The sequence below is a fragment of the Eretmochelys imbricata genome, chromosome 1 (assembly GCF_965152235.1).
Source record: "Eretmochelys imbricata isolate rEreImb1 chromosome 1, rEreImb1.hap1, whole genome shotgun sequence".
Lineage (NCBI taxonomy): Eukaryota > Metazoa > Chordata > Testudines > Cheloniidae > Eretmochelys > Eretmochelys imbricata.
In genome coordinates this window covers 224,576,940-224,593,465 of record NC_135572.1, presented here as the reverse complement: position 1 = coordinate 224,593,465, position 16,526 = coordinate 224,576,940, and the positions used below count along the sequence as shown (strand labels likewise).

The 16,526-nt window shown below is 48.1% G+C and overlaps 1 protein-coding gene across 1 annotated transcript in view; it reads left to right on the top strand.

Annotated features, from left to right (window-relative positions):
• The window catches only part of LOC144259198 (alpha-2-macroglobulin-like), a 52,418-nt gene extending 43,913 nt beyond the window's left edge, over positions 1–8,505 (top strand). The window contains exons 34-36 of the mRNA XM_077807382.1: positions 7,009–7,111; positions 7,791–7,832; positions 8,480–8,505. Coding sequence (XP_077663508.1) covers positions 7,009–7,111; positions 7,791–7,832; positions 8,480–8,505 — 171 coding nt within the window. The remainder of the gene's footprint in view (positions 1–7,008; positions 7,112–7,790; positions 7,833–8,479) is intronic.
• Positions 8,506–16,526: the final 8,021 nt, after the last annotated feature.

Below are 16,526 nucleotides of genomic sequence, written 5' to 3'. Positions count from 1 at the left end.
TCCCATACACCATGGGACACGATGTATTGGAGACAGCTGCTCCTCCCTAGATTCAGCCCTGTCCCATTACACACCCAGCACCAGTGGCCCTTTCCTTTTACCACACTTACAAGTTTAGGAACATATGTTTTTCCCAGCCACCAAGTGTCATTTTCCTTCCATGTCCTTTTAAGTGGATAGGGTTCTCCAGCAAGCTCTGAGGAATTCAAAGGGATTGCCATGGTGGGGATACTAGCTTGTGAGTGAGCTGGGATGTGGCTGCAGACCCAGCAATTAGAAATATTCAGGATCTGGGCTATCTGCACCTGTTGTTGGATGAAAGAATTGTCACTGTCACTCTGGATTCCCCAGACCCTCAGGACACAGTAGCTGAGGATTAAGCTTCTCAAAGGACACATGTTGGAAGCAGGACCCTTTCTGGTTCCGACAACCCCTTTCGAGGGAACTGCAGTCACGGTTTTACGTCCACCAGGCAGCAGGCGCTAGGCTCACTACTGCTTCTTGTTTGTTGGGTCCTGCTGTCTGCTTACCCTCTGCTTCTGGCAACCCTTACGAGAGCGCAGACTGTAAGGTATTGCAGGCTGTCCCTCTTTGTCTTCTGGGGTTGAAGCTGGTTCTGCGTGGTCTTGCAGAGGTGCTTGGTCCCCTTGAGGTGGCGCTAGCTTACACTGTGAGGCGTGGATCCATGCAGCGATGCCGGATAATTTCACTGCTGTCTGGGTGGTGAGCAGTACCTGGTATGGACCCTTCCACCGGGGTTGCAAGGCGTGTTTCCGAAGGTGGTGCCGCAGGTAGACCCAATCACCAGGCTCAGAGTGTGACAGGCAGCAGAGGTGGGTTCCCTCGGCCAAGCTGCTCGCACCTGCGAATGGAAGGAGCTCACAGCTTGCATTAACCCTTGCAGTACTGGAGGAGCGTGCTGTGAGTTAGGTGTAGGTCTGGGGCTGGGGTAATAGTAGCCATTGTTCGCATAGGGCATCCCATGATGTTTTCAAATGGACTCAATTTGTGTCTCTGGGATGGGGATGACCGAATTTCCATAAGGGCCAGTGGTAAAGCAGCTGGCCAGTTTAACCCTGTGGAACTACAGATTTTTGCCAGCTTATTTTTAAGCACACCATTTCGCCTTTCAACTGCCCCTGCACTCTGTGGATGGTAAGGGCAGTGCAACAGGTGGGTGACATGTAATACCTGGTTTAGATGTTGAACAATTTTTCCAGTAAAATGTGTTCCCCGGTCACTAGACAAAGTAGCAGGAATTCCCTTGGTAGGGATAATGTGGTTTAACAGACATTTTGCAATGGACAATGAATCAGCTTTGCGACAGGGAAAGGCTTCAATTCAACCCGAAAACAGACATATTATAACTAAAATGAATTCATATTTCTGACACTTTGGCATTTGTACAAAATCAAGTTGCCAGTATAGGAAAGGTGCTTGAGGCAAACCCCGGAACCCTTGTGTTACTTTTACAGATTTGCCTACATTGTGGCTTTGACAAGTAACACAAGTGGCACAGTGGCGGGTTGCAAAGGAGCTGAAATGGGGAGCCCACCACCCTGCCTTACTCATAGCAGAGACCATCCCCTCCTTGCCGACATGCGAAACACCATGTAGCAGGGCAGCTAGAGACAGGTAGAGTGAGAGGGGGGCTACAAAGGTACCGGTGGGCTATCGCCAAAGGGAATCAGAATGCAAAGAGCAACCCAAAGCACTCCAGGAGTCTTTCTCTGTTTCTGGGGCAGAATCCTGGAGCTGAGCGAGATGAGACAGGGATGGTGTCATTACAGAGACAGAGAGGGGACCAAGAAACGCTTCTGGTGAAGGTTTTATAGTGGCGGCATGTTTTGCAGCAGCATCAGCAAGTGCATTACCTTTTGCCACCTCGGTGGTCTGCCGCTGAGTGGCCAGTACACTTAACAATTGCCAAGGCAGATGGTAGTAAAACTGCATACAGGAGGGCGGCAATGCAGGGGCCATTCTTGATAGGGGTACCAGTAGAGGTAAGAAAACCTCGAGCCTGCCAGAGGGTGCCAAAGTCATGCACAACCCCAAAGGCATACCGAGAATCAGTAAAAATAGTGGCAGAGAGCCCCTCGGCTAGAAAGCAGGCACGGGTTAGAGCAATCAGTTCAGCCACCTGGGCAGAGGTCACAGAGGGTAAGGGCGCAGCTTCTATGGTCTCAGAGAGAGAGACCACAGCGTACCCTGCAAGAAGGTGGCCTTGGTCATTTCTATAACAGGACCCATCAGTGAATAATACCAGGTCAGAGTTAGGGAGAGGTACATCTGAAAGGTCGGGACGCAGGACAGTGATAGCGGATACAGTTGCAAGGCAGTCATGGGGTTCACCATCACTAGGTAAAGGAAGGAGGGTAGCAGGGTTTAACCGGGAGCAGTGCTTAATAGTGATATGTGAGGCTGAAAGCAGCAAAAGTTCATACCTAGTGAGGCGAGCAGAGGAGAGGTGAGCAGTGTTGCGTTGCAGAAGGAGAGTTTCCACAGAATGGGGAACCATGAGAGTGAGAGGAGAGCGGAGGACAAGGGCCTCAGACATCTTGACCAGGCACGCTGCAGCAGCTACAGCGCGTAGGCAAGGGGGTAAACCCTGGGCTACAGGGTCCAAGGTTGCAGAAAAATAAGCCACCAGGCGATTTCTGTCACCGTGCTCCTGAGTAAGAACCCCGAGGGCACAAGCAGATTGTTCGTGACAGAAAAGGATAAAAGGCTTGTCATAGTTAGGTAACCCTAAGGCAGGGGCAAAGGCTAAATGCTGCTTAAGGGAGATGAAAGCAGCATTTGCTTCAAGTGGCCATGGCATGGGGTTAGGTAAGTGAGTTCTTGGAGTGAGTTCTTGGAGTGGTTTAGCCAGAGAAGCATATTGGGGAATCCATTGCCTACAGAACCCTGTCATGCCTAAGAATTTTCTGACCTGGCGTGGAGAGCAAGGCTGGGCAAAGCTAAGGATGGCTTGTACCCGGGCTGGATAGAGTGTACGGGAGCCCTGGGAGAGAAGGAAGCCTAGGTATGTGACAGAGGTTTGGCAGAGCTGCAATTTTGTGCGAGAAGCCTTATGACCCTTGTTTGCTAAAGCTGTGAGAAGTGTTAGTGAATCAGTTTCTGAGGCAGACAGAGAGGGGGAGCACAGGAGTAAGTCGTCCACATATTGGATCAGTGTGGATCCTGATGGGAAAACCAGATCAGCGAGATCCCTGGCTAGGGCTTGAGAAAAATAGGATGGACTCTCTGTATACCCCTGGGGAAGGGTAGTCCATGTATATTGCTGACCCTTGTAGGAGAAGGCAAAGAGATACTGGGATTCAGAGTGAACTGGGACAAAGAAGAAAGCGGAGCACAAATCTACAACAGTAAAGAGGGTTGCATTTGGAGGAATAGACGCTAGTATTGTAGCAAGGTCAGGAACCACTGGAAAAGAAGGTATGACAATACGGTTAATAGCTCGAAGGTCTTGAACAAATCACCACAATTTGCCATCAGCCTTTTGAACTGGGAGGATAGGGGTGTTACAGGGGCTGGAACAAGGGACAATAATTCCTTGTTCTTTTAATGCGGATATAACTGGAGCAATCCCAGCCTCTGCCTCAGGATTCAAAGGATACTGAGACAGGCGAGGCAGAGGTTTGGAATTGTCTACAGTAATCCGAACTGGGTCAGTATTTAATCGGCCCACTTCAGATGGGTGAGATGGCCATAGGGAGGAAGGAACCTGAGAGATTAGGTGCTCTAGGGACGGAGTTAAGGGACAGCAAGGGACCGGAGTGGAGAGGGAAGTTTCAGACAGCAGGGAGGCTACAGAATCACATAAGGAAGACTGAGGGATTTGCAGATAGACACCATCTGGGGAACAGTAAATAGAACAGCCAAGTTTGCATAGCAAGTCCCGTCCCAGAAGGTTTGCAGGGGTGGAATCAGAGAGGAGGAATGCATGCTCCTCAGAAAAGGGACCGACCTGAACAGACAAAGGTTTTGAGAGGGGAAAAGAGGTAGGGATCCCTGTAATGCCAACAGCAGACACAGATTTTCCAGATCGGGGAACCTCAGGCAAGTCAGTGGTGCCGATTGTAGAAAGAGAAGCTCCAGTATCAACAAGGAAAGGGAGAGAGAGATCATTTACAGTCAGGACACATTCTCCAGTAGGGGACAGAGGTAATAAGGGAGCTAAAACTTTGTGAGGTTCCCCAGCATCCCGTCATTGTTGGGGTGAAAAATAGGGTTGGAGATCAGCTGGAGGAACCAGCGGGGGGTTCACTTGATTTCCCATACAATTATTAGGTCGTCTTGGACACTCTTTTTTCCAGTGTCCAGGCTGTTTACAGTAGTTACAAACCCCAGTTAATCCAGCCCCCTGCCCCCTTCCGCAACCCCGTCCCTGTCCCCGGTGTGGTCTGCTTAGTCCTGAATAATGCTGTATCTGCAGAGCCATTAACTTTTGGGAGGACTGTTCCTCCTTTCCTTTTAAAGTGCGGTGGCAATGCTCTGCTACCCCCAGCAATTTGTTCATGGTTTCAGTTTCCCATCCCACACTTATTCGTTTTAACATCCTGCCTGTGGCAGGGAGAAGACCATCAACAAATGCATGTGCCAAGGCCCCCTGCCCATTTACATCGGGCTCTTGTATTCCTGAATGTTGTAGGAAAATATCAGTTAGCCGGGACCTATAGTCGCCTGGGCTTTCTCCTTGCCCTTGCTTACAGCAACGTATTGCTGTCCTGTTTGTTTTAGGAGACCACACTTTAGGAATGGCTTGATGCAGGCGCTTCCAAAGAGCCATACACCGGTCTCTGTATGCCAAATCTGGGCCAATACTTTTTATGGTTGAGTGGCGTGCCTCAGCTGGCCAGTCTGCGGCAGCCAACCATTTTTCATAATAACTGGCAGGAGCTAACAATTTACACAGTTGGAGGAGATCTGTCTCAGAGGGTTCATAGGTTTCACAGATTAACAGAAACTCCTCAGCAAATTTGACAGAGTTTTCCTGTGGTTTGGGAAAACTTTTAACTATAGATAAAAGTTCCGTACGAGTCCAGGGCTTATAATCCCATATGGACTCACTTTCTCCCATCTTAAGGACTCGTAAGGGTGCCACAACAGTTTGATCAGAGTCTCTCATTAACCTCCCATCAGGTTCTCTTTTCAAGAAGAGATGTCAAGAGAATCTTTGCAGTCTGCTTTGGATTTCTTCTTCATAATATTTTGCAGAGCTGCGAGGCCAATGAGGGTATCTTCTTCACTTTCATTATCTGTAGTCACTGAAGATTTTTCCTTTTCTGATTTCTTATTTGTGCAGGAGTATGGTGGGGGTCGGGTTTGATCTGGATCATTGCACAGGACTGGGCAAAGGGGAGCGCTCGGACTAGTGGTGGGAGAGACTGCATCCAATTGAACTGTTAGTTTTTTGATAGAATTTTTAAGAGAGGTGAGTTTTGACTCAGTCCGTCTACGATTTGCCTCTTCCCACCACTGCATGAAGCAGTCTACTTCTCCTTTCTCCAGTTTGGTTTTTGGGAGGACGAGTTTGCTTTTTAAAGCGTCCACTTGATCCTTGTCCCAAGAACTTAACAGTGGCCACTGTAATTTGGGGTTCTCTAGAGCTAATTTGGACCATTTTTCAAGAAACCTACAAGAGTCCGGACCCCTCCTAAAATACATAAAATAAGCTGGAGTTCCCTTAGGGAACTGTTCTACCTTAGACTTCTGATTACCCATCCAGGAGGACTTCACACAGCACTCACACAAGAAGGAAATTCAGGCTCAGCAGAGCGGTACCCGGTGCAACACACAGAAAGGAGCCCACAGGCTACTGCCTCAACTGCCCTTGCTTTCACACCAGGGGTTATACCCAAGGCGTGGTGCGGCTGCAGCTGTGCAGATTCCACTTATTCAGACCGTGGGGACGGGGACCCCTTGGTCAGCCAGTCTCCGGACAGAGATGACTCCCAGATTCACACACACACCACGGGGAAGACTGATAGACACAAAGACAAGACAGTCCTCAAACCGGTTAAAGCACAAAAATAATAATTACCTGAGACGTCTGATTCCAGAAGCTGGATCCAAAGACCCCTACCCGAACAGAGTGGGAACCAACAAGTTCAATGGCGTAGACTGCGCTGCTGCTGTGTACCTTTCTGTCTTGTGGAGGATCGCTTGGACTAAGCGTCCAGGCGCCGGCTGCCACGATCGTCCTGCAAGGCAGTCAGGGATCACACAGCCTCAGTGAAGCCGCTTGCCATCTCGGTGGGACCTCCAAATTGTCAAAGTTTGACTCAGACTCACAATTTATCAGACCACTCTGTTTTATTAGCAAAGCTGCTCTGCTAATACATTTAGAAGTGAGCCCCCCGAGTGGGGCTTGTGTCTCTTAATTTATACTCTTAATTTATTTAATTTAATCTCTTAATTTATTAAGTTTTTTGGAGAACAAGTTACAGAGAAGTTACAGACCAAAGAAGAAAAAGATTTTAGTCACCACCCTTCGAGATCCCTGAGACCAGTCACGTATCTTCAATTACCTGCCACCCTTAACAATCTCCTTTAACAGCTTCCAGTTAACTTAACTAATTGCCCTTCACACCTTCCATTCTGATGCCTGCTTCTTAGACCTGCTGGCTTTGTCTTAATTGCTTCTCCATTCAAAAGCTAACTGTCCCTACGTGTGCTCCCTCAGATACTTTGTAACATGTTTTGGCATGCCCTCTCATATACAATGTATCCAGCATGTCCCCTTATACAACGTTATACTTATACAATGTTATATTTCCACAACACAGAGCCAGGGCCCTGATCTCCCCCCACCTACAAGTACCAGGGGGTCGGGCAGGGCTCATCCCACCTCCCTCAGGGCCTGAATCCCTGCCAGCCCCTGCAGCCAAGGGGGGCAGATGCTGGACCTGCAGGATCATGGGCGGCACTAATGGGGGGAAGAGATGTGGAAGGAGGGGGTGAAGTAGCTCAGAGCCTCCTGTGCCTTGTCTGTTTCCCTCTCAGGTGAGCAACGTGACTCAGAGTTTCTCCTTCGCGGTGGAGCAGGACTTCCCCGTGCAGAGCCTGAAGCCAGCGGTGGTGAAAGTCTATGATTACTACGAGACGGGTGCGTGTGCGGGTGGGGCTGGCAGCAGTGGAGGCTGTGGGCCTATCATAGGGGGGAGAAGGTGCATTCAGAGTCACAGTGAACCTGCTGGGATATGGGATTGAGCGTTTACCTGCTCCAGGATAAGAATGTGGGGCACACAGAGTTTACATGCTAGGGATCATCCTGCACTGACATCATGCTCGCACCATGGGAGTCTCTGAGGCCCCAGACCCCTCGCGTACTGTAAAGGGAAGATGCTAATCCAGGTAGGTTAGAGCCAAAGGGATCTGGGAGGGTCCTGGATTCAGATCCTGCCCTGAGATCCCAGCTCTGGGGGTGACCCAGAGGAGGCAAATTCATGCATCTGTTCCCAGCTAGGAAATTGAGGTGACAAAACCAGAGCCCAGCAGCAACCCCGGCGGTCGTGTGTCAGACGAGGTGCAGACGGACATAGGGCACCTGGCACAGACCCTCTGGAGATGCCTGTTGCACTGTAGCCTTGGGGTAACCTTTGCCTTCCTCCCATGGAGCCCAGCAAGGTTCCCCCAGTGCCCCTGGAGAGAGGGCTCCCTCCCCTCCTTCCTGAGATCTCTGGTGTTGTGCCAGCTCTCTGCCGCAGGGCCTGGTGGAAGTGTGAGGAGTCCTGGTTGGGTCTCACACAGCCCTGATCACATCTCCCTTCCCTTGTGTCTTCCAGATGAATTTGCCATCGCCGAGTACAGTGCCCCCTGCAGCAAAGGTAGCGTATGAAGAGATGACTGTGAGGTTTTCAGACTGCCCAGTGCTGCTGAGGTAGAACAGAGCAGAAATCAAGCCTGAGTCTTCTCAGCCTGTCTGGAGGGTTGTAAAAGTTGCTGTTCTCTTTTGCCCCATGTCCTGGGGTAGTCTGCCAGCTCCCCTCGGTGCTCAGGGGAGAGGGGAACGCCAACTCCCCGGCATTGTCAAGTTCCAGATTCAGGCCTTGAGTCTGATGCAGCAGGCTTGGTTAGTCCCAAGATTACGTCCTCCCACACAGTCAAAACAAGTCTCTGCTTTCTGTACCTGTCTCTGGGACAGAGCAAGAGCAAGTCCTTCCAAAACCCACGCTTGGCATCCCTCTTCTCATCAGGGCTGTTTTTAAACAGGCTGCAAAGCAAAACAGATTAATGAAAAACCATCTTCCAGGGTTGGGATGACTCAACACTGCTGGGAAGGGGGTCAGGGCTGAAGCCCTGAATATTCTAGGGATACGTCCGGCCGCTGTGGCAGAGAAATCCTAACCTGGGCAGGGCAGTGTCTCTGCAGCTTCTATGCTCAGAATGAGGTGACCTACAAGAGGAAAAGCTGCCCCTCTGTGAGTCATTGATTCCTCTGTAACTCTCTCACACTCTCTTTTCCCCATCATAGCTAATGTTGAGCAGGAAAATGCGTGAGTGACGGAGCTGTATTCTGGGCCCTACTGGATCCTCTCTGCTCATCTCTTCATGCAGCAATTCCCCCTGGCAAAGTGGTTTGATATAGTGCTGAGGAAAACCCCTCAGCACCATATAATTCATGTTATAAATAAATTGTCATGATTCTGATCACATGCTTGTGGCCTCTTTCCTGGTTACTAAGGCTTATCCCTTCTCCCCTGTTGGGATCAGATTGCAGAATAGTCTCAACCTTAAAACAGATTCAGAGCCGTCCCCAGCCATCGGTGCCAAGGAGGGGTTGACAGGACATCAGAAATGACTTAAGACAGAGGGTCTCTCTGGGAACAGCCCTGGTGCCTGTGATCTGTGAAGATCTGTGCATCACGTGGGCCTGTTTAGTTGTGCAGGCAGGGAACAGACCCTTCCCCGATGGCATGATCCTGAGGAAGTTCTGAGGTTTCCTATCCCGTTTCCTGCACTGGGGATGATCTTGGCCTAAGCTCCAGTTGCAGGGCCAAACTCTATCCGCAATGACATTTGAAGTCAGTGGCACGGTGCAGGTGTAACTGAGGGGAGATGTGAAGACACTGGGGGCAGAATTTCTCCTGCTGGGTCTCCCTTGCAGGTGATGAAGGAGAGAGCCCATCTTGGCTCTCAGAGGAAGTTTGGAGAAGTTTGTGGCACTGGCAGTGAGGAAAAACATCTTTTTACTCATAAAATGAGTATGGTGTGCGTGTGGGTCTCAGCAGTCTTGAGAATGGGAACATGAGCTGGCCATGGAGAAGGGAGGTGGAATAGTGCAGCCAAGAGGTAAGGGAAGCAGAGGTGAGGATTTCAGCAGAGGGAGCGTTGAGATGGGGCATGTGAACACACATGCATGCGTACATGCACAAAACGTGCCCATCCACCTCTACATTGTAGCCCTAAGTATTGTTGAGCTGGCAGCATAGGCACTGACGTTTATTTTTCCCAGTGGGTGCTCCACCCCAAGGCCCTGCCCCACTCCACCCCCTCCACCAAGGCCCCACCCTCACTCTGCCTCTTCCTGCCCCGACTTTGCCCTCTCCCTCAAGGCTCCACACCAGCTGCCAAACAGCTGAGCGGGAGCTCAGCTGAAAAGCTGTGGCAGGTGGGTGCTGACCACCCCCACTGTTTTTTTTCCCACGGGTGCTTGCGCCCCAGAGCACCCATAGACTCAGCGCTTATGCCCGACTCTCTCCTCACTTGTAGCAGTGTAAATCTGGAGCGACCCCAGTGAAATCAGTGGGGTTACACCGGTATAAAATTAATGAACCACAGGTGGTTCACCACCCTGGGAAGCAGTCTAATGCATAGTACTGTGATTCACCAGCAGTTATAAACCCAATTTGGAAAAAGAAAAGGAGTACTTGTGGCACCTTAGGTGCCTTACCTTAGGTGCCACAAGTACTCCTTTTCTTTTTGCAGATACAGACAACACGGCTGCTACTCTGAAACCCAATTTGACAAGCCAGAGAAGGCAGGTTAGGCTGGCATTGCCAGCAGGATTCTGAAACACAGTGCTTGCTTTGAAGAGGGTACTAAGCAAGCAGGGATGAATCTCATATATTCCCCATGGTTCCATATACCAGTTTATGGCCAGTTTATATGCGTCAGCCATAAATATGTTAGTGTTGCTGACGCCAGAAGTGAAGGTTTTGCGTTCTAGCGAGTTGAATGTGTTGTTTAGCTTGTATCTCTATCTATTTCAAATGGAGGGAAATTCCTTGTGGGGTGTTAAGGTCTGGTGAACAAGGTTTTCCTAACCTGTCTGTTCCCTATGTGAGGCTCATCTGTAGCTGGCACAATCAGTCGGGCAGTTGCACACAGCCATGGAGAGCTGCTAGGTGTGCTCACCAAGCTGGACAATCATTCCAAATATATGTGGGCTTTTTAAAGGGGAGGAATTGGCTTCTGGTGTATGTGACCCCTGGGAATTGTATTTACAATTGCGACCAGACCGGTCAGTGTTGGGCATTGTGGGACAGCTGCTGGAGGACTGGTAGGCTTGACATAGGTCATACAATGTCTATACTCGCACTGCGTCAACCACAGTAGGGTCGACCATGACTCAACACCATCCAGGGGAGGTGGTGTCATAACCATACAGCTAAGGGTAGTCTAGAATTCCTCCTTACCTGTAAGGGGTTAAGAAGCTCAAATAATCTGGTTGGCACCTGACCAAAAGGATCAATGGGGAAAGAAGATACTTTTAAATCGGGGGTGGGGAGGAGGCTTTGTTTGTGCTTTTTGTTGGGTGTTCTCTCTCCCGGGATTGAAAGAGGCCAGGCCGAAATCCATCTCCTCCAACCAATCTTGAACCAGTCTCTAATCTTACAAAAATAGTAAGTAAAGCCAGGCAAGGTGTCAAGGTTCCTTCCCCACTCTGAACTCTAGGGTACAGATGTGGGGACCTGCATGAAAACCCCCCTAAGCTTATACTTACCAGCTTAGGTTAAAACTTCCCCATGGTACAAACTATTTTGCCTTTTGTCCCTGGACTTTATTGCTGCCACCATCAAGCATCTAACAAAATATAACTGGGAAAGAGCCCACTTGGAAACGTCTTTCCCCCCCAAAATCCCCCCAAGCCCTACACCCCCTTTCCTGGGGAAGGTGTGATAAAAATCCTCACCAATTTGCATAGGTGAACACAGACTCAAACCCTTGGATCTTAAGAACAATGAAAAAGCAATCAGGTTCTTAAAAGAAGAATTTTAATTGAAGAAAAAGTAAAAGAATCACCTCTGTGAAATCAGGATGGTAAATACCTTAGAGGGTAATCAGATTCAAAACATAGAGAATCCCTCTAGGCAAAACCTTAAGTTACAAAAAGACACAAAAACAGGAATATACATTCCATTCAGCACAACTTATTTTATCAGCCATTTAAACAAAACAGAATCTAATGCATATCTAACTAGATTGCTTATTAAGCCTTTACAGGAGTTCTGACCTGCATTCCTGCTCTGGTCCCGTCCAAAAAAAAAAAACAAACAAAAAAAAAAACACACACACAGCCAAAGAGAACCCTTTGTCCCCACTGGTAGCTGGTAGAAATAAATTTAGGGGGTTGTTCATGCAGGTCCCCACATCTGTACCCCAGAGTTCAGAGTGGGGAGGGAACCCTGACAGGTGGTGTTACTTTGTCACTGTAACGGGGCACCTACATCAGCAGGAGACAAATCTGAGTGTAGACACATGCACAACTAGATTGATGCAAGGTGATTTACATTGACCTAACTTTGCAGGCCTTAATCTACACTACAAAGTTTGCCAGCATAGCTATGTCCTCTAGAAGCGTGAAAAAAATATTCACACACCCGGCTGACATAGCTATGTTAGCAAAAACCCTGCTGTAGACACAATTATGCTATGAGAAGAATGGTTCTGTGTCAGCTTAGCTAATGTTGTCTGGCAAGGTGATGTAGCTATGTCAACAGACCTTCTGTCAGCTTTCCCTATGTCTCCATGAGGGGGCTCTGCCAGGACAGCTATGCTGGCATAGCTATACTAGCAAAGACGCTGTAGTGTAAACAAGGCCTGCATTAACTACGTTTTTGGGAAGTTAATTTCCCTTGTTTCTGAAGGAAGAGGTATTAGTGAGGGGGCATGATTGGAGGGCACCTGTGGCAGGGGAATGATGATCTGTCACGTTAACTACCAGCTCTGCCCTCCTCCTGGCCCCCCCCATGCCCGCGGTAGGGCTGGACAGGCCATGGGAAGAAAGGAGGATGGTAACTGATGGGCTTTTAGGAGCACATCTACCAGCTGGAGGCAGCAAGAGGAATAGCAGGGAGCTAGTATAAAGGAAGGGGCTCTGCATAGCCCTCTGCAGTACAGGAGAACTGTTGATGTGTGCAATGGCCCATTCATCTCAGTGATGCGTGCTCGGATGAATTAGGACACGCCAAAGAGACGAATAGTCTAACACAATAGCTGTGGGTGGTGTGAAATGACCCATTCCTCGCAATGGGAGTCCCCCTCTACCTCAGTTTCAGTTGTGGAATACCACTGTTCAAGGTAATCTCACTATGCATATAAGTTTTGGAATATTAAAATCTTTTTAGTGTGTGTGTGTGTGGGGAGGGGGGCGGGGCAGTATCTGAGGAATGCCTGAACCAAATTACTCCAAACTTGCATTGCCCCTGTTGTGGCATACAAATATCCTCGATAATCTCATTATGCATGTGGATTTTAGAGTACTTTGAAAATTAAAAGAAGGTCATAGTGCAGGGGGGAGGACATATATTTGCTTGATCAAATGACCTAAATTTGCATTGTAAATTCTACCCAGCCCCAAAATAATGTTTTAATTATTGCTTTCCCAGAAGAGAAGTGGATGGTGGAAATTATCCACGATTGATCCCAAGAGAGTATTATCAGGATCAGACCCATAGTTTGGGCCCCAAGTATGTGTAAAAAAAAAAGTTATAAGTAGTGTAAAATTTGGATGTTACATAATTTTTTTAGTGGGACTGTGTCAGGATTCCCCCTGACTCTGAACTCTAGGGTACAGATGTGGGGACCTGCATGAAAGACCCCCTAAGCTTATATTCTACCACCTTAGGTTAAAACTTCCCCAAGGCACAAATTCCTTTCCTTGTCCTTGGATGGTATTGCTGCCACCACCAAGTGATTTACACAAAAATTCAGGGAAGGGTCACTTGGAATCCCTATCCCCCCAACGTATCCCCGCAAGCCGCTTCATCCCCTTTTCTGGTGAGGCTTGAGACTAATATACCAATCAACTGCCTTAGCAATGTGAGCACAGACCAGACCCTTTGTCTTCAGGACACTAAAAATCAATCAAGTTCTTAAAAGAAAAACTTTATTTATAAAGAAAAAAGTAAAAGAATCACACCAGGAAAATCAGGAGGGAAGGTAACTTTAGAAGGTAATAAAAAGATTTAAAACACACAGGATTCCCCTCTGGGCTCAGCTTCACAGTTACAAAAACAGGAATAAAACTACCTCTGTAGCATAGAAAAATTCACAAGCCAAAACAAAAGGTAACCTAACGCATTTCCTTGCTCTACTTACAATTTCTGTGGTTTTAGATGGATTATTCCAGGCACTGTTCCCTCTAAGCTGTGTGCACGTGCACACAGATCCTAAACCTCATGCACACAACGAAACACCGCGTGCACAAAAATTTGCACAGAAGCACAATTTGCACAGAAGAAAGTTTTTGTGCAGACGGCATGTCAAAAATTTGCACAAAAGAAATTTTTTGTGTACACGGCTTGTCAAAAATTAGAGGGAACATTAATTCCGGGTATATTTTCAGGAGATATTGTGCCTACTTGGCTTCTCCCTCTGTCCAGAGAGGGAACAACAAAAGAGAACAACAACAAATCCTTCCCCCACCCTCCCCCAGATTTGAAAGTATCTTCTTTCATCATTGGTCCTTCTGGTCAGGTGCCAAGTAGATTATTTGGACTGCTTAACCCCTTACAGGTAAAGCAATCCAGTATAGCTGCCAAGGAGGGATTTTATGCTACTAGATACATAAAGGTTGCTACCCTTCCCTCTATATTTATGACAGACTGTATCTCATTTAAACAACATAAAAAATCTTGACTACTAAACCAACCCTGTGGCTATTTTCAAGACAAGGGTTTTTTGAGGGCCCTTCCCCTGATCAACTTTCTCTTACTCATACCTATTCTGTTGTGCTCCCAGCACGCTATTCTATATGTACATGCAATTGTGGAAATCCAGCTCCAGTCTTTCAGCCCCACAAAGTCAGCAGTTACCCTGATTTTGAGGAATTAGGAATGTAAAGGATAATTTCATTTTTAAAGGTGATCTATAAAGGGGCAATAACTAAGACTGTGCCATTGTTTGATTTTCTTTTGATGTGTAAAGAAGGCATGATGATTTGGGGGCCTAGGTGGGTTTTTGTTTGTTTGTATGTTTGGGTTTTTGGTGGGAGGAAAGATACATTTATGTTGCCTCCTTTTATATTAAAAATCCAGGTCCCATCTAGCCTGGAGGACTCATGCTTTGGCTTTGTCTAGACTAGAATTGGTGGTCTTGTTATAATTTTAGCTAGTTGATTGTAAATGCTAATTATGTTGATAACTGAGGCTCTCCACAAATGTTGTTTCTGGACCACCAAGTTTTGTGGTTTGTCCGAGCTAAGCTCCCATGTCCTGATACTCTGCAAATGTTTGGATCTAGATTAGCATTTACAATCATTTAACAAGCAATTGGCAATCAATTACAACAGGAAAACAAACCCTAGTCCAGACAAAGCCTATAATAACATGAGAACTAGTGAAATGATAACATCACAAGAGTCAAGAGACAGAAAATTGAGCAATGGAGAAGGTAAGGGATTTTAAATCACACTTTGAAAAAACTCTTTGTTTTGTCTGATTTTGTTAACACCTATTTAACTTCAGTGCCAAATGAGTATTTTGGATAAAGGATGCATGGGTGCAAGGAAGGAATGAGAGAGACAAATTTGTCCCCAAATTTTTACTATCCTGGGGGACCAGGACAGTCCTCCTTTCTCCCCCTAAGTGGCACCCCTGAGGACAGACACCTCCCCACTCAGGCAGAGCCGCTCAGCACTCACAGAAATGGAGAAAGGCAGTGACAGTGGCTCTGCATGTACCCCCCCACACCTTGCCTCTGTTTGGGAGCCCCCCAAACTGCACCCATGGGTGAACTCTCCTGACACTGCAGTGGGTCCCAGCCAAGCTACCTCTGCCTGGAGGGAGATTCATCTAGTGCTGCCTGTAGTTGGAACAGGCTGGGAGCTGGAGACTGCCCAGGAGATTTGGGTAGGAGGTGGGGTGACCCAGGTCAGCAGCATTTCACCAGGCTTGATCAGGCCAGGCTTCTGCAGAGCAGAGGGAGTCCTGTGCTTGCTGCTTGCCTACCCCTACCGCTGGCTGGAGCAGCTCCCTGAGGCTGCTGGAGGAAAGGCCCCACTCAGGGCTGAAGCAGGGCTGGGTCAGCCCCTGCTGCAGCCAGCCCAGGGGCCACAAAACAGCTGATGGGGGGGCAGGGCTGCATTCAGGGGAGCCCGCCAAACAGCTGATAAGCACAGCCGCCTACCGGGCTGATCAGTGTGGGCAGGGCTGCCCGGGAACTGCCGATCCGTGGCTGGGGCTACAGCACCACTATTGCCGGTGGGTGCTGAGCACCCACTCATTTTCCCCATGGAGTCAGTGCTCTGTGTCTGGCAGGGTGCTTGGGGGTTTCCAGTTGTCATGTGTTGAAAAGCAATCACAGCTCAGGAACCAGCTGATATTTTAGTCTTCCCCACAAACCAGCTTCCTGGATGTAGAAGTGAAAATATAATCACGGGCAGAGGAAGGAAGAGAGAGAAAGGATGGTGGTTTCTAGTAAACACCTTCTCTAACCAAACAGACAGCTTATTAGACACTACACTGCAGTACAGATAAAGCCATGTTAAGAGCACGCAGGCTCTGATTATGCTCACAAGAAAAGAGGCCCTTCTTCCTATATAATAACAACATGCATTTTTCTTCAGGCTGGAGGTTTCAGGTTTGATGGTGAGGTTGAGAGTCCTGGACCAGTTATGGAGGATCTTTACTCCTTCTTGTGACACTTGCCCTTTCCTTTTTTTGTGGCTGCATGGGCTGCAATTCCCATTTACAGGTTGGGTGCTGAAATTGTCCAGAAAGGACGCGCAATTCAGTGTCAGTCTCTGCCAACTCCACATCAACTTTCCACTACCCCATCTGTCACGCTGCCTGGAGTGACTCACAACCATAAGTGCCTACCTCAGGGCAGACTGTCAAAATCAGGGTAGATGCCCCAAATTGGTAGTATATTCTATTATCGGATTTCTATAATCAGATTTTTACTTACCAAACAAGGGCCCGCAGGTGCTTATGCATGAGGTTTATAGGCTGTTGGGGCATTTGGGCATTTCAAAGTAGCCCCAGAAACCTTCTTAAATCATACCATCTTCCGCTTCAGCTGTGCCTTTTAATTTTCTTCTAGGCCCTCTGCATTAGGACTTTAGCGATCACTGACAC